We start from the raw sequence: 19189 nt of genomic DNA on the forward strand, positions 1-19189 counted from the left end.
AGGGTGGCAATAGGAAGGCCCTTATGTTTAGTGATTTAAAAGAACCTGTTCGCGGGATCTGCCTGAAGTGGAAGCCGTAAATGTGCTGCTCCCGATCTCTATCCTGTCGTGTCAAAGTGCCTTCCCATTGGGAATAATATTACAATTTGTTTGCAACTACCAACGCTTTCTCTCAGCCACCCAAAGGTAGACTTGTAGAGAACGCCTAAGGCGTTAAGTCCGCCATTGTACTGTTTGTTCAAGAAGTATTTTAAATAAATAAAAAATAAAAGATATGCACCCCAATATTATAATTGAAAGAATAAAGAGGGCATCTGTTTCTGCGCAAATGCTTGTGCATTATAATAAATACTGCTTCTAGGGTTCAAAAGTACGTGTTTTACTAAAATGTCAACTATTTTATCGCTAACCAGCCTTCGTCTGTTGTAGTAAATCAATGGGCATCTGTTTCTGCGCAAATGCTTGTGCATTATAATAAATACTGCTTCTAGGGTTCAAAAGTACGTGTTTTACTAAAATGTCAACTATTTTATCGCTAACCAGCCTTCGTCTGTTGTAGTAAATCAATGGGTAAATAGAAAATAAAAGATAAGGTTTAAAATAATCTGATTTTATTTCATGTAACTTCATTAACTATGTCCAAGCATTATTGGCGTAACATACATAAGTAATAACTACACAACAATATAATTATTTTCTTTTACTCTATCCGCCGAATACAAAACCTTTGGTTACTAGCTTATTAGAAAATTTACTTTAATATTGGTGTTCTACCTTGAGTATTTATTCTAGCTTTTGTCTGTGTAATCAATTCTAATGAATTTACATAAATATGCAAGCTGAATTTTGATTAAAATAATAGTATAATAATTAATAAAAGAATTGTATCTGAACATACAATGATCATATTTACAGTGCGAAGAAAAACAAAGTCGTTTTTAAACATCAATCTTTTACAAATACAGACAAAACTATTGAATCGATCAACATTGATATTAATACACAAATGGATGACTTTAAACATAAGAACAGGTATGTAGACGAAAGCAAAGCTTTTACTGAATAAGTCCAAATAAACTGTATAGGACTAGACTGTCACGTTTGCAAGCATTGTTTACACTTAAAAAGTTAATACAACGAAATTAAACTAAGATACAACAACGTAATGATTATCACATTATAAAGAAAATCATCTATGATGAATATTTACATAGCTTAAGGCACAAATTATAAAATGGCTTTAAGCCGCTATAATGTTCGGAGTAACAGAGTGAGCGACAACAATTTTGAACAAAGCAAAAATAGCAGTTAATATTTCAGATAATTTAACAGAAAATAATCACTTGCTTTTACAGCAAACACTTGTAAAATGATGAGAAATTATTGATCAATAATATAATCGGTTAGTGTAAATTGTCACCGTCACTCCATTCACCTTAGGACTCGTAATATATACAAAATTGGCCCCAAGATAATGCTGTTGATAAAAATTTTAACCTACAGTTTCTACATCACACATAATCATTTCTCTATCATCTACTATAAAGATAGCTTCTATTCCAACATTTAGCTTTCCATCTTCATATCTTAGATCTACCAGAAATACTAGAATAGAATACAAAAATGTCAGAGCTAGAATTCGAAAATTGGAAAATTTGGAGACCAGATCTTAATTGATCCAGCATTTCCGTGCGATGCGCCACAAATATATACAAATAGAAGAATTTACTCTACACATAATTAATATTTGAATATATTATTTATCTCTAGCCTCGGACAGTCTTTCCGTACTATATTGCTTCACAATCACAACTCTCATTCAGTATTGAATTTTGGTTAATTTTAATTTATTATAAAATGTAACTAAGATTTAGTCTGACCACCAATTTTAAAAATGATTCCTGCATTTGGATTAAAAGACCAATTATTATGGAAAGAAACTATACACAAACTGTGAAAAATTATTACAATTTGATCAGCTTTATCAACTGGTAGTCAGACTTAAAATTATCGTTAAATTAAATAAGTTTTGTAAGCAACAGAGATCATTCCGATTATCTCTAGGCTTCTAGTATTCATAATCTCACCAGCACATCATCTATATATACAAAATAGAATGTCTCTTCATTACGTAGTATAGCACACTTTTCGTACACGTTACCATCTAGAGCACTTCTATTCACAAAACTCAACCCTTTGGAATGATTGATAAACTCCCATTTATTAGAGTAATTTAGTTTTTGTATTGTCATCTCTACTTGACTAAAGTCCATCGACAAGTCCAGTGACATACAAAAGCGATCGAATATTTTCTCGTTAAAATAAATTAGTTTGCAATGTAACTAAGTATTTACTTTCGCTGAAGAAATGTAGATACTAGCTTGTTAGCACTTTTGTACTCACCATGACTTGTGGTTTGGACGCTATTGAATATTTTGGCATCTTGAAACAATCCAATACTGGGGTTCATAATACTACCCGTAGTTACGGTTTAGAGTCACGCTTTTTTCTTGCCTTTGCTTCCATTTTCAATGAATATTTCTTTGAAGTCTGTGAGGAGGATGTCGACGACGTTGTTCTGTTGGATGCAGTCCACGGCGATGTTGTGTGCTTGTTCGGGTGGTGCCCACAGGAGAGTGGGACCGAACACTATCGCTAGGTTTGCCGTGTGCATTCTGTTTTGCTCTTTGTGTTCTGTTACCCTGTAAATAATAAATAAATATAGTAAATATTATTGTATTTCGTATCTGTATTTTTTATTTGTGTGCAGATTCAACGTTATTCTCATCTGTTCGGAATTGTCAATATGATCATTTTTTATTGTTTAGTTTTTGATAAGGATTGTACTTACTTAAGCAGATGCTCTAATAGGAACTTGAGCGTGTCTCTGTTGCACTGCGGTAAAGCCTTTACGATCTCTTGGAACTCCTTGATTCTTGCTTCTTTAGGTTTTATTGCTGAAATCAAACATGACCCATTAAATATTTACAAGGTTGAAGAGATTTTAGTGAGTTCTAGTGAAGTCAATATTTGAAAAGTCTTTCAATGTTAGATAGCCTATTTATCGAGGAAGGCTATAGGATAATTTTTGGTTGTGTTTATAATAGTAATAAGTATTTTTCAGTTGGTAAGTTGAACCGGAGATCACTTAGTATAAAATAAATGAACATCTACTTCAAGCCTATCTTTCCTCAAGGGCTTAGGTAATCAAAGTATTTAATAACGGTTTATTGATTTTAACTAACATTTTGATATTCGTAAAAGCAAGGCAACTAATTGCTTCGGCTCAGTGCCCGTGTTTCAATTTCCGGATACTCGCTTTGACCGGATAAGTCGTTCCCTTCAACCCTTGTCGGTTGCAATATTAAATATTGAAGTGGCTCTGAACATTGGAGTGGAAACATGTACGATTCGAAATTTCAATACCTACGATATGATTTATTCAAGTTTTACTGTTAATATCTTCGTTATTGATACGAGCTTTATTAATATTGAGTACAGATTTATATTGCTTTCCCGTTAAGCTACAAAATTCAATTTTAAATGGATTTATCTCCAGTTAACTATAACCGTACTTTACAATCCTTAAAAAATAAATTACAATTTGAATGTATCATTAAGGTGATAGACATATAATGATATTTAAGTAGTAAGCCCGAAAATTAAGTGGCGTTTCAGTGTTCGGGAATTATATGCAAAACATACTGAACTAATGAAGCTTTAATGAAGCACAATCAGAATAACACATTGGCTACCCTTTATCTCAGAGCGCTGAAGTGAGATGGGGGTTCCCACGGGACGTCAAGACAACGCCAGTCTCCAACACATTGACAGGTATACTTACAGCAGGCAGCGAGCACCCGGTCGAACATGGAGCAAGGAATGAGCGGCTCTTTCAGCTCCCTGAAGAATAGCTTCAGCGATCCCGTCAGCACGTGGATGTCGGTGTTATTCTTTATTACTGACATCTTGTTTTGGTCCACCTGAACGAGATAATACAATGATGTAAATACAAAACAATGAAGTATTTAGTAATAGATGGTTTTTGAAGGATTGGGAACAGTGGAAACAAGATGGGAATGCCTTTCCCCAGTAGTACAGTACAGGCCTAGCAAAAATAGGACCCCATCAAAAAACACGTTATCAGTGTGCTACTAGCTAGTATAGACGGAAAAGTAGATAAATAGGACCTTAGAACCACGAATACTGAAGTTGAATGTAAAGATATCCATAGTTCTGAAAACTAAATTGCGGTCAAATATATTTTGACCACAAAATGGGTCTAACTTTAAAGTACCTTATTAGTAAAGGAGCTTTACTATTTTAGTATTAAAGCACTCACCTCTAATCGAATTTTCTGGACTTGGCTAAGATTCCCGCTGGCTCGGTACAGGCCGTCTGTGCACATATTCTCTAGACTTCTTTCTATCTCGTTGACGCACGCCACCACGAACTCCGGCACCCGAGGGCTGGTGGTGGGACATACCTCCTCCAGGTTCCGCCCGAATACCGGCTCGTCTGAAGAAAAAAAGGATGTATTTTATTAAAAACGCCGGTTCTGATTTACAGAGTTGAGTATGTTTGTTATGAGGGTGTTTTTTTCCATGGATGATTAGTAAAATATACATTTCTTTGTTAGTTAGATTTACCGATCACACGAAGTTAACGATCACCTAAGAAGGTTGTATACGTAAAAGTAAATATTTTTTTAGCAACTTATAAAAGGACGTTCTTTTAAAGCTCAATTTGACCACATAAATCATATAGCCAAAAATTTCTATTGGGTCCTACAAGACCGTGGCGCCATCTAACGGCTCAGTTTAAGAACCTAGTTTAGTGCATTGCGTTTAGTCGCATTGCAAACATAAGCATACAAGCATTGTACTTCTGATTCAGGGATCCTACAAAATAAAATGTGCACGATACATACGTAAGAAATTAAAACTGTATTATCATTTGGGGTTAATAAAATTTTGCCTTTTTTGCCAATCTACCAAAGAACGCCTATTATATCTACAAGGTGGTTAAAAGACCTAATGGATACTTTTTCACCCTTGCTGGGTAAATATGAATTGATCTTAGGTGTCGTCCTAATTGGGAGCGATCGCACGATAGCGAGATGCGTTTTTCATCTCACGATCTCACTATCTCACTTGCGAGGTTCAAATAGGACACTGATGAAATCTGTATGTTTGAACTAATCGAACGACGAGAACGCATCGTGTCATCGTACGATCGCTGTCAATTAGGAAGACGTCTTAGTTGAAAAACGCATCGCGCCATCGTGCGATCGCTCCCAATTAGGACGACGCCTTACGGTGGATTTTCTGAGGATTGGACGCAATGCTTGATCGGCAATTATTCGGGAGCTGTGAAAACTGCTAAATTTCATGCCTATATTAAATCCTTAATAAAAACTAGAACAGTAGACTAACGTATTTCTGGCGTAGCCAAACATCACACGTTCTGGGGTTAATTAACGCGGTTTCATAAAATAGTTATTTATGTGCAGAATACTTTATTCATCACCTTTTCGGTGACATTTCCGAAGATAATGCGAATACAGGTAAAATAAATAAAACACCAATTAATTTTATACAACTAATTGTTACATAAAACAGATTTACAAAAAAATATATACATATGAATAATAAAAAAACAAGCACTTACCTTAGATTACAATTTAGGCACAATGATTATATCTATAGATGTCTAAAAAGCAGAAAAACTGTGCAAGCAAAAATTTCTACTGGAACTAAACCCAAACATTATTATTATACAAACTTATAAAACACTCCAATTCAATCTCCGTGAATCACTATTCAAAATCTCCAAAACGTGTATCACATTTCATCACCAACTAAGGATGGATTAATCTCTAAAATAGTAAAAATTATTTCACTCCAAAAACTGTTAGGTTGTTCACACCAAACTAAATCTATTGCAAACTATTCTACTGTGCCACACACACCATCAAAGATCAAATTCCGAACCTTTGTAAATCCCCTTCTTGACAAGTTGCTCCATGGCTGGCCTTTTTGCGAAGAATTTTCTTAACCTACTCCTCACATGTGATTTCTGAATAGAGTCTGGTGAGTCGCTCAGATCTTCATTGCTGCTGCCCCCAGCTGGAATGCAGAACATCGGAGATAGTATTGTATTGTTAGTCATAACAGCAAGAAGTTGAAATGGAAAGCAGGAGATAGAAAAGTAAACTTGGGTGGTATTCTTTTAAATGATAGAACCAATGACAAAAATGCAAATGAAATGATGACTGTTTAAATTAAAACAATCGATAGCAAAACTATAAATAAAACATACAAATAAATATGATTGTCGTAATTTACAAAAGAATACCACACAATGCATTTGCGTCAAATCTGGTACGTCAGTGAATGATTGGTAAATAGTGAACAAACAATATTTTCATCGAGCTATTTATTTGTAGCATAAAACCAGAGTTCACACAAATAGGAGGGTTATGCTGCCATATAATTTAATCTTGCAGCTTGATAAGTTAAAGCATTGGTACCAAAAATAGGCAAGAGATAGATAATTTTATATAGACGATGTTGTAATAAATTTCCTTGGCTCATATTTAGTCCCAATGCCTCAACTAAATGGAGAGGACATACTTAGAGGTACCCCATACCACAGCAATAGAGTTTGGGTTCAAAGCCATAACCAGGTAGGCGAAATTAATGTAGTATGGATTAATATTTACGCGTTTAGGTTATGACACAAAGAGTTAAAAATAAGTTTATAGTAATATACCTACCTACTTAACGACTCACATGAGAAGTGTTTAAATTCATACGTAGATATAATAGTTAAGGTTTTTAAGGTGTTAAAGAAGCAAGAATTCTTTTACAATAGTCTGTAGATAAACAACGTATCAGAGCTATAACATGAGTAGCTCCTAAATAACAGCTAGTGTAAAAGAACAATGATATAACTTGATATCAAATAAATAAAGATTTACATAATCGTCATCACATCAACGACAGACGACATACTTCAGTAACCAAAAACATGAATTTTGAATCAGAAGTTAATAAAATGACAACGGACGATACAAGTTAGGAACAGGCAACTGAGACAAACACAATTGATATCGAAACATTCGAAAGTATTAATTTTGATTCCAACTATTTACCTTTTGCACCTGTATCCTGAATTCACACCATTGAAAATAAAATTGAAATAGCAACTGGTAACAAAAATTTTGATGTTCAATCTAAAATCACCAACGACGCTAAATTTTTACGTAATTTTGAAACAGTTTAAAGTATTAGACGAATCTTTTTGGAGGTAAAATACCAGGTGTATACTGTGGTATCAATTGAAGAAACAGTAAAATTCGTCATGGCACCTACAGATAAATTGATAGGAGCGTGTTATCGAGCGTGTGTGGACACGATAAGATCATATCTACACATAGTTAATTCACTGTCGATTAAACCGTTTTTACGTCTATACTCTTCTATACGTCTTTTTTATTTTGTAACATCCTTCATACCATGTCCGGGAATAATCAACAGATCTAAGATTTAATTATGGGTGTTCATGATTATCTTACTATCTACATCTGTTTGATAAAAGTTATTTCCCCCGATGAGTCATGTTTCATGTTCACGCTTCAGTATTTTCAACTGTTGTATATGTCGCTTTATATCATTACTTTAAATAAGCATAAGAAAGTTTAATTCTAGATTCCTAATAATCTTTCGAAACATACTCTTGGGCTATTATTTTAAGTTTTGTATTACAAGTTTATAGAAAGCTATTGAAGACTAAAAAGTTACGACTTACTGGCCCTGGAGATTAGACCCTCTTAATATCGATAAATGATAAAAATATTACACACGCCTAGAGATTAGTTGAAAAATGCTTGTATCCAGCAGTCCACAAAACATCAAGAATTGGGTGATGGCCCTTTTTAGAGAACGCAAAACTTCAGCGGAAAGATAAAGGCCTAAAGGCATTGTAATCAGACAATACGAGTAGTAGTACCTACAAAAGGCACCTACTAAATCAAAATCAAAAATAGCAAGAATTTTTTTCATTATTAAATAATTTTCCTACTATATCGTGCACATTTTGGTAGGTCCGTAAAAGTACCTATTGTAGACTTAAGCGAATACATTACGTTTGTTCTGTGATCCAAATATCCTCAAGTCATGATGCGATCCGAACATTTCCTTAAACTTATTAGTTTTCTCCGTTGGGCTTTTCTTAGACTTCGCATTATCGTTAGGCATTGTTCCTTTTATTTTTTTAAGCACTGCGACTATTATTTTATGTTCCATCTCACTGATAACATTAAAAACGTTTAACACTTGAAGATTTTGTAGTTCTGCCACACATTCTTACTGAGCACTGACACTTTTGAGCACTTGAATGACTTTGGGACAATGTCCAAAGGAAGGAAGATTTTATTCGGTCTATTGACACAATAGTATATTTATTATAACCCAGCATTGAAGATGACAATGCCTCATTATAGATTGTTGAACACTAAGCGATTGGCGCAATTAGTGATTGTACTTATCAATGTTAAGTATTATCTGATAGTGGCGAAGTCAGTGAGAAATTGCGGATGTTTGTTGATTATAAGTTCCATGATAATGTGGGACATTGGAATTAATAAATCATGCAGGTTACCCTAAATATAATTTCGATAATCACTCATATACATGTCTAGCGATGCATCGTGGTGGACATTGATTAAGGCTTTATCTCCTAATTATGAAACGACTAGCCACAACATGACTCCTATCAATCATAAATCCCCATTAGCATTACTTAATACCTACTTCAAAACATATGGGTTCAACACCGCATTCATAACCAAACCGGACCTATTTTGTATAGGCAGAAACTTGATCAAAAGTTGCAATGCAATGCGACGTCCAAGATGATGATTTTACACAAATGTAGGATTCTATAAATAGTATTTAATCCACAAATAATAGAATCTTCTTAGTAATTTGAGCGTGAGTGTTTTGAACTATATTTAGCATTTTCGTTTACTACTTAGAAATAAGCATGACATCATGAGTTAGGCCGCTTTGGTTTGAACTCTGACTGACTTTATCTTACTAGGGCAAAATATTTGAATGGTAAAGTAACCTATGTATTTGCATATTATATTAGTATGACTCACATTTACTGCAAGATTGTGAATGACGAAGTATCTTATCACACGGAGTAAGAATTTAAAGATCTTATAGCTATCGAAAATGCGAACTTCGATCGGCAAATTTTAACCGGATCAATATATTAACAATTCAAAGTTCAACAGGAAACGGTTAGCTCATAAGTAGATAGAAACTATATATGTAGGCAAAATCAAAATCCTACAGATTATAACGATTACAAAACAATTGAATGTGCATGGCAACAACAGTACCTAGGAATGGTGTCCCAAATAAAGTGTCAATAGACAATTTTCGTATAAACTAGGGGAAGCCTACGTTCAGCAGTGGACAGCCATTGGTTGAAATGATGATGATGGGGCACAACTAAAAAGACACTCAAGGTCAAAGGAAAAGACACAAAAATGCACTGGTATGGGGGATACATCCATCGAGACTTATTTCTTGACATTGATCTCTTTTTGTTGGCGGAACACCGTATTAATTTAATCAAACTAGGTACTTACTTTTGATACATAATTAATCAAAGAACCTAACACACATTATCGGTACCTTTATAAAGTTCAAAACTTACATCTTTTTGTAAGATCATTTTCGGTAGACATTGAAATTATACTATTACACACAATAGCACCAATAATCCAAAAGTTTTTAAAATCGTTAAAAAAGAGGACCGTGTCAAAAGAGTTTCACTCACAACTGAAGCAATAATATTTTTTCTTCAATGAAGACTATTTTTATTATTTCATGACCGTTTTTATTTTCGATAAAGAGACAATTGCAACGGTTTACGTATGTCAACAGATATAGTTGTTTACTAGTTTTAATTAAACTCATGTTGTTTTTCACGGTGCAATGACATCATTTGTTTTATTGTGCTATTTTATCTAGGCTCTGTCATTTGCACTCAAGGCCTTCGAGAGAAAAGTATGTTTTTTTTTATGTAACTATTTAAGCATTATTACACGTGTCCGTAATTCAGACTTTAACTTTTAATTTGGAAAATTTACATATTTTACATATCTTTAAAATGGAAGGCTTTAAAATTACTTATCTATATATATATATACCTATATATTTTTTATATTCGTTTGATATGCAGTTTACTTATTTGGTATTTGAATTGACAGGGCGCGTAGGTAAGTGATGTGATGAACACAAAAGAAAACTTGTATTTTTGCACGAAAATGTATATGTTAATAAATCATACCTACCGATTAATTTTTTTTATCAAAGATTTTTACTTCTACCACATTTGGTAGATATTTACATACTATGTAAATAGATATATTTACTAAAAGTTGAACGTTAATAAAGTTTTAAAAGATAAATAAAACAAATGCTTACACAAACTCATCTGGCTATAACCGTTGCTCAAACACCCACATAATATAGTCATTCTACACAAGAAACAAAAAAAAAACTATTTATAAACACAAAAATATTAAAAACTTTGCTTCAAAAAAATTAAATAATCCACTTCGTTAACACAAAACTAATCCACAGATTAACAAAATTCAATATTTAGATTATTCTAAATATGAAATATTTTGAAACAGGCAACTATTGTCTATGAACACCACAACACAACTGAATGTTGTAAACTTTTCCGTTAGTCATGAAAAGAGTTTGTATATATTTTATTTTATATTAATTATATTAGCAAGGAGGGTTCTATACTGAATGCTTGCTACACAGTAAATGAGGAAAATTGTTGCAGCAGCCGCGAACAACTATTTACAGGGAAACGATTCGTCACTCTCCTAGAAGTGGGAAAACTAAATAATTCACCATAAATGTGTGGTTGGTTTCCATAATCAGTGGTTAATAGTTTATAGTTCTTGGGTTTGGTTTGGTGACGTAGAAAAGTTCAATGCATCATGACTTTTTGGCACGCTCCCGACTTCAGCGACTTTCGTTGGTCATTTTTACGATATCATATTTGTCCTAGATAAAATAACGTTTTCAGAAATGGGTCCTACATATAGGTATTATTGTTGACGCGGTACGTTGCATTAGCATATTCACATAAGTTATTATTATCTTTCCCAGAAATGACCACAGTGGATAAAAGCCGATTGTAATATTTCAGCTAAATAAAACGAATTAGGTTGATTTTATGAATACAGCAGCTTCTCTTTGATTTTTTTCTGAAATAACATGTTGTAATATTAAAAATCACTAAGTATTGTGTATCGTTTATTCTGTTAGTAGGTACCTTATTATACTAATTTTGGAAACTAATGCCTTAGATTCTAAATTGCACTCAGCATTGTAGATTGTTGTTACAATCCTACATGGAGTGTAAGTCCTATGCTTAATTTGACCTGCAGCGGTAAGTTGAAATCAAGTTTAGCGATGATTATGACAGTTGTACACTTAGTTGTATATTATAGGTAGGGGTAAGCATAAAATAATACATTATGTTGTGTATTTTGTGGTATTTTTATCCGCAATGTGTTATTGAAATAAATACAGTTATTTTCGCTTCGTGATGTTATCAGCCACCATAAAAGGGAAGGAAATTTAAGGTTTAATCTCTATTAATAATAATCTGATGCAAAATCAGCGCAAAATATTACGCTTTTAATGCATCATTATAAATAAATCGATCTATCTTTGTATAATTAATATGTGTTAAATGTACCTATAGTCAATTGTCAATATGACCCACAGCCCTTATAGTCATAGACAAGACGTAAAAAAATTTACAATAGTAGCCGAAAAATATTATGTCGAGAGATGATAAGACATGACTCTCTGAAACTCGGGTCTTCGAACGAGTTTGGATCCATCTATGGAATACGTACATCATAAGGTATTTTGTTCAGTGTGTTGGTATTATGAATAGTTTTCGATGTCTCTCACCTTCGAAGCATTATGAGAAGACTGCGGTCTTCTTATTACACTTATTCTATGTTTTATATAGTTATATGTTTAGTAATGTTTACCTTTCTGTTTGTTCCTGTTAGCGTGTCGGGTGGCTGGAGGTGTTCTGCCTAAGCTCTCCTGGTCAGTGTTGCTGCTTTGTGAAAACGCCGGGGGCGGGGAATCTCCGGGCAGGTTGCATTGATACTGTGGGGAGAATATCATGATATATTATATATTCTAATTGCTAGATGCTGATGTTTATTTAGTCCACAAACTTATAGATTAGGTACCAGCTAGGCCCACGTTTACTCGCGTCCCGAGGAAACTATTTTCTGCACCCAGATAAAAGTAGACTATGCCCCTCAGACTCTAGACCTAGACTGTATACCAAATACCACACATTTGTTTTGGAAAGACGACACATATAGACAAAGTTACTTTCGTATTTATAATATCAGTATCTAAGGATGAGATGATGAGATGTCCTTTTTGAAGCTAAGATCAATGTTTGCTACAACAGCACGCATGAAAGTGCCAATAACTTTGAAAAGTAGAACTTATAAGTAACATTCAAGGATCTTACCAAATTATAAATAACGCCGCGGATGTGTCCGAGCCACTTCCTGGCTCCCTCCTCAGTTTCGTCCTGAATGAGGTACTGGTCGTAGCCCACTATCAACAGGAGTGATCTCGTGTACCTACAACACAAACATTTTATTGTTCAGTTTTAGTTAGTCAGTCCCAGAATTGTTTCATTGGATATGGAAACTAGCCTCCACACGCCGTTTTACCCACGTCCTAGTGATCTACTTCCTACATCTTACTTCCATAATATTCATCAAAATCCATTCAGTATTTTTTTGCGACAATGTCATCGACCAGTGACAATGTCATCGAGGTAAGTAAAACTTAAACAATATACCCTAACAACCTAGTAACTTTAGTAATACCTTATTATTCTATATTGCACACATAAATACATTTTGACAGACTGAAAACAGAAAGATTATGCAGAACGGCGAGCTTATCCTAGCGTTGGGTTCTCTTACAGTCAACCTTGGAGTGAAAGAGTGATTTGTCGGGACAACATGTCCAGATCTTGTTAGGAAAGTTACCGTTTAGTATGTTTCTGTATGCACTGTGTGGCGTGCGCGTTCCGCAGCGGCAGCACCAGCTCCGCCAGCGTCGCCGACGGGCTCGGCGGGGTGCCCGGCGGACGGGACACCTTCTGTAACCAGGACACGTTATAGTCCAGCTTTTATAAATAATTTTTTATTTTGTGTGTTTTTAGGAGGAGGAAAATCCCCCAACGATAGCATTCCCAAGGAGGGCTGACGTCAAGCATGCGGCCGTAAAAACTAAGCCAAATCAATTAGAAGTATGTCCAGTGTACGAGTGACAGGGAAGAATGGAAGCAGGAGGTATATTGCGCTGACCCCAAATAAAATTGGGAACGGACGGAACGCCTAGGATCCAGAAAGAGATTTTATGCTTATATTTAATTTTATTCACAGAAAGTATAGTCATACTATTTTCACAGAAAGAGGTCACAGGACAAGGAAAGTTCAAAATAGTTATTTAGAATGTTGTTTTAGCCTTGATACCAATCAAATAAAGAGGAAACGTGAAAATATGGAATTCCCAAAATGATTCAATCTTTTTATTTTTGTGCAAAACAGTAGCTTGTCATCTGTACCTATATAAAGTAAGCCAAGTACTTACAGGAGCATAATAGGTCCTCTGGTCCTTGTAGAAGACTAGAGCAGTAGGTGTGAGGACCATGTAGCAGTCTATCCAGTTCTTTTTGGTCTTCTTCGTGCCCTCCAGGAACTTTGTGCGTTTAATTGGACTCTCTAGGATCACCTGTAAAGTATGTATTTTAAAGTTTTATTTTGTTTCTTCTCCAAACTTTTGCATTTAGTAGTTAAGTATAGAGGCAGGTCATAAAACTTCTCAACTTAAAAAAAAAATCATTTCTGCTAGCGGTTTCACCCGTTTCGCGAAAGAGCTACTTCCCACATACGAATAAAAAGCTTTACGGCTGTCAAGTTTCATCAAAATCCATTCAGTGGTTTTTGCGTGAAATAGGAACGGCCTTTTAAAAGATTAGAAGGTTAGCGATTTTTTTTGAATGAACCAAATAGACTAGACTTTCAAAAACTAACCTCAGAAGGTTGCTGCATAGTAAACCTAGTCGGTGGTATGGGAGACTGCATCCGGTTCTTGGGCGCCACCATTGACCTGGACTTCCTGTTCCTGACATAAGCTGGTTCCCGTTCCCTGATCTCCACGTCAAGGCTGTCCCCAGATGAGGACGCTGGCAGCTGGAGATGGTTCGGTCTTCTGGGATTTATTAGAAGGTTCTCCGTTGAGCCACCTGGAATTTTAAGGGTGCTAAGTTATTATAGATGTTTTCATGTCTAGTTTCTTATTGCTATGTGTATGTTTAAATACTGAAGTGGGTATAGCTTTCTAACCTACATTATTTACAGCTCTTCTAACAAGTATTAGAAGCGTGAAAACCTCGCGAACTCTTCTTCTCTAGTTGACTCAAAAGAACCAATCAAATTTTATTTTGCAACCTTATGAAGGGATCTCTTACATACGAAAGTTATTGTCACTTACCCAATCTTTTGTTAATCCTGACAAAAGGGGGGCTGTCGGAAGAAGCCTTGTAGCCCATGTCGAGGTCTGGCCGGCACCTCTCCGACGTGGGGCTCCAGTTGTTCAGCTGCTCATATCCTCGCACTCGCAGCGACCCCTGCTCTGGGATATCCTCCTGGAATTGTGGAAAAACTACATTAGATCCAAAGAAAAATTGGGTAATTGCTAGAGTTGTCCTATAGATGTTGCTTTCTCTTTTACGCGAGACACTCGGAAACAACTTCCCGTGTTAGGATAAAGTATCTCTATGTCACCCGGGCATAGTGTAGCTAGTCAACAATGAGAGAATGTTCACATCATTTTAGTGGTTTCGGAGTCCGTAGGGTTCACACAAACAATATTTTCCTCTTTATAAAATGAGTGGTAGGTAGAGTAAAGATAAATAAAGTTATTTGGAGCTGCTTTACCTATATTAGGTATTAACCTTGAAAAGGTTTTGTCGCCAGTTTTATGTAGGTATAAGTCAGGGCTTTTAAAACTCCAATATGATTAAGATTTAAAATTGAATACTAGTGCTTATTTAGTTATCAATCATACATAATCATAATTATTACCCCTATCATTTAGGATAGGATAAAACAGTTTCTGTTATTCCAATCGCTGAAAATAGATTACCCGTTAACACCTCATTCGAACATCAACATAGTTAATTTTAACCGCGTCTATTAATTTTTACCTAATATCAACGACTGGCCACATTTTACAAGCAAATAAGGAAAAATAGGCGATGACAGTGTCCGCTCGGCAGTCGATTTAGCATTTTATCGCTGGCCGACAAATTAATATCTGACTAATTAGCGACATGACATGAACACAAATATGACTTGTGTACTTTTCAATTAAATATCAAAACTAGACCTAATGGCTATATTTAATCTATCCTAATATTTACCTATCTATCTTCTGATTTGCTTACTGGAGATTATGGATCGTTAGAAGTAAGGAGTTCATGTCAAAATTCAATGCTTAGTACGCAAATTCTGATAAGATTGTTGATATCCCCAGCACAGGCAGCAGATCAACTTGATTTATAAAGTTTATGGTTTTCTATCACCATTAAGAAAAAAACTACTACTACCTATACTTATATGAGTACCTATACCGTGTTAACTCTGATCGTCAGATTTCAGGATACCTTTCTAAAGTGACTCTATTCGATCCTTTGATACGTAGTGATCAGTTTTTCAAGTTCATTGAAATGCGACTAAATAAATATTAATATTGAATAGTACAGGAAGCGTCTGATATACGTTTATATAATAATCAGCACTTCCGAGTAGAGTTCAGGAGTCGGAAATACTTACTGATTACGTGGGAATTGAACAAGCAGCTGTTACAAGCGTGATTAGATGCCCTTACAAATAATTGGGAACCTGTTTGGTATCTACAATATGCAAAGATGCAAAAAAATCGACTGTCTAATTATAATGGTTTATGAGATACGAGAAAGTCTTGCGACAAATGTATGAGTGGGTAGACGGACAGTAAGTCTTAGTAATAGGGGAACCATCTTTACAGAGTATGGAATTCTAAAAATCGATTTTGGAGCTCATTTTGAAGTCCCTCAATATATCAAGAATGCATTTCAAATTACGATTATTATTGGGAATAGAAGCCAGCAGTCTAAAACGAGCAGTCGCGCTATAAAATATAGATATCAAAGTTCGATTACACGAAAATGTCAAATCGAACTGACTGTCCAAACAGTAGCAAAACGAACTTGCTTTTACATTATTTCCTTATTCATAATTAATTTTGACGCCTATTTCTAGAATTTGATAATCCTTATAAAAATGTTTATAAACCGAATTCTCCAAACTATTGACGTAAAAAGGAAAGTGTCGGTGTTGATATTAGGGTTGTGCCTCCATCATGAGTTTTATCGACAGAGCAAATGACGTCTTATAACGCAATTATTTGAAATATTTTGTTGTTAGTGACACATTATAATTGGATGAATCATGGTTCCATCAATTCCTGACCTCTTTATATGGTGTTGGTATGGCTATTGAACTTACGACGTAAGTAGGTATATAGGTATTGCATCGGAAGGTGGGTAGGTACCAATGTATATAATTATCACTTTATTACTGGGAATTCTGGTGTAAGCTTCTATTATTGTCGGTCTATATATTTTGAAGAGGGATTTCGACATACATACCTACTTAATAAGTACCTCTTTTGATTTAATCGAGGTGGAGAGAGGAGTACGTGACGGGCGGTAAAGCTAGTCATGTCATGTTTGTCATGATTGCTTATCGAGCTATCAAAGTAGCATTAAAGCTTCTTAGCTTAAATTTTAGATGAATAACAGGTCACCCATCCTACTTTAAACCATGGCAATGTAGCTTAATTACGTGAATAATAAATATGAGCGATAGCCACTCCTATTAAAACTATAAATAACAATCAAATAATATTAAAACATTTACCTCTCTGAACCATGTCTTTCCTCTTTTCAGTTTGAAATTCATATTAGCACTTTAAAACTTTGTTTTTACTTAATATTTCACTGCACTACTAGCCTACATTATTGTTATATTCATAATGTTGTAACTTAATATGTATAAATTGTTAAATAAGTTAATATTTAAAGGAAAACGAACAATAAATTCGTCTTGTTCGCATAGCGAGTGACACACTGACTGCAGTTGTGTCATTGTAACGATATTATTTTAGTGATGTGTAGTGGTCGATAGTTTTTGTCGATATTTTACCGCTTATATGTTGACGACTGTCTGACGCTCTCTCGTGTAATTAATTTTAGGTCAGCAGAAAATATTTTTTGTGGTTGTATGAACCTAAAAAAGACAGGATATCTAATAAATAATTAGTTTTATCAAGAAATCTAGGTGGTTAAAGTCAGGTTGATCTTTACATGAAAGTTTTTTTATCAGCCCTTTATGCTAGTTTTGTCATAGACCTTTCAATTATTCCCTAACAAAAACAAGGAAACCACAAGAATTATTCAATCGTCAGTTTTACGTACAACAATGAGTGTGTAAGTGACAAACACCATTAGTAAATAAACACAAAATCTCCCTCTTTAAGAGAGTCGAGTCACCATATAAATATTGAACATCATATTTGAAGCCATTAAGAAGTACTTGTTGTCAGGGATTATGTAATCACTGACAACAAGTGCTTTCATAGTAATTAAAGTAAATTACATGATACGGACCTTTAATTCACAAAATAATACAACAGCCATGATAACAAAGCCAAATTCAAGTGAAAGGCAAATCATTCTATTTAATTTAGGCCTTTTCAAGCACTTATGTACGTCAAAAATATAAATAAGTTTGATTCACGTTGCCCATTCCAAAAGTAGTTTCATTTGGAGAAGAAGGGCCAAGAAACTCCATGGATACTCTTATAAAAAAAGGAGTTATTACAGTTTCGTAGTATGTATTGATACATACAATAATAGCATGCGAATATTATGTAGAATAAAGAAAAATTTGATTCGATATCAGTCTGCGTTAGTGAATAAAGTTCCGGTATACGGAACAGCGCATGTCCCATCACTAGTGTCCTCTTATCGTCGGCCGGTCGTCAATTCGATGTTAGGAAGTGTATTGTTATCTTGCTTTATTACTCTGCACTGATTATAATTATGTTGTCTGTGGAACAAGTGAGTATAGTAAGTTCAACTCAGTCGTGCGCGCGGCCCTATGTGTGGGTAACCCTTGTACATATACAGTGACTTTGTGTGCGTGACAAGAGGTACAGTCGGGTACAAATACAGTTATTTAGGGGTTGCATACGGCTGTTTAAAGTACAGTTATTACGTAATTTAGTTTATTTATTTATAATGATTCTGTATCGCTACTTGAAAAATCAAATGATGAATTTTCGGATTCGCTACTTTCACCAATGTTAATTATAAATTCTGACTCCATGTCAAAATGTCTATAGTATTCTTCTTTTTTCTTTTGTACATGTCGACAAGTATTACCCAACATCCCTTCATCAATTTGACTTAAACGTTCATTTATGAGTTTCATTATTTCCGTCTTATTTTGGTCGACATTATGCGAAGCAATATAATTTTTTTAAATTCCCCACACATTTTGTTTCCATTATTATACTAAATTATAGGTCTTTTTACATTCTTAGTCCACACATTTATTTATTGCCCGCGTACCCCGAGCTAGAAAATATGTAAGGAGTATTTAATTCATCTTAATTTCACTTCATTTATTTCTTAGATACTTACTGTCAATGTCAATTTGAAAAGCCGTATGAGAAAATAATGATAAACTGTAAAATGTAATAATAAAAAGCTTTGAATGTTGTTTCATTTTTTTGAAACGCTACCTGACTCCTTAAAACATTTTCTCCGTGAAGAACTAGACATTTTCGTAAACGACTGTACCCATAACAAAAAGCGATGAGAACACGTCATGCTCGGACGACGTCACTGTCACACGAATGAAAGTTGTATATTTACAAGCCGACGCACACATAGGGCCGCGCGCAAATCTGAGTTGAAC

The 19189-nt window shown here is 34.7% G+C and overlaps 1 protein-coding gene across 3 annotated transcripts in view; it reads right to left on the reverse strand.

Annotated features, from left to right (window-relative positions):
* Positions 1-594: 594 nt before the first annotated feature.
* Positions 595-19189, reverse strand: part of LOC110377044 (rho GTPase-activating protein 27) — a 123246-nt gene continuing 104651 nt past the window's right edge. For 2 of the 3 annotated variants that reach the window (XM_021335726.3, XM_021335727.3), the window contains exons 3-13: positions 14655-14808; positions 14195-14406; positions 13752-13892; positions 13145-13257; positions 12613-12727; positions 12110-12233; positions 5994-6128; positions 4343-4518; positions 3845-3983; positions 2852-2957; positions 595-2702 (exon numbers count right to left, since the gene is read on the reverse strand). In XM_021335726.3, coding sequence (XP_021191401.3) covers positions 2498-2702; positions 2852-2957; positions 3845-3983; positions 4343-4518; positions 5994-6128; positions 12110-12233; positions 12613-12727; positions 13145-13257; positions 13752-13892; positions 14195-14406; positions 14655-14808 — 1620 coding nt within the window. In that variant the 3' untranslated portion in view covers positions 595-2497. The remainder of the gene's footprint in view (positions 2703-2851; positions 2958-3844; positions 3984-4342; positions 4519-5993; positions 6129-12109; positions 12234-12612; positions 12728-13144; positions 13258-13751; positions 13893-14194; positions 14407-14654; positions 14809-19189) is intronic. The other variant, XM_021335728.3, reaches the window with a different exon arrangement.

This window comes from Helicoverpa armigera, chromosome 22 (assembly GCF_030705265.1).
Source record: "Helicoverpa armigera isolate CAAS_96S chromosome 22, ASM3070526v1, whole genome shotgun sequence".
Classification (NCBI taxonomy): Eukaryota; Metazoa; Arthropoda; class Insecta; order Lepidoptera; family Noctuidae; genus Helicoverpa; species Helicoverpa armigera.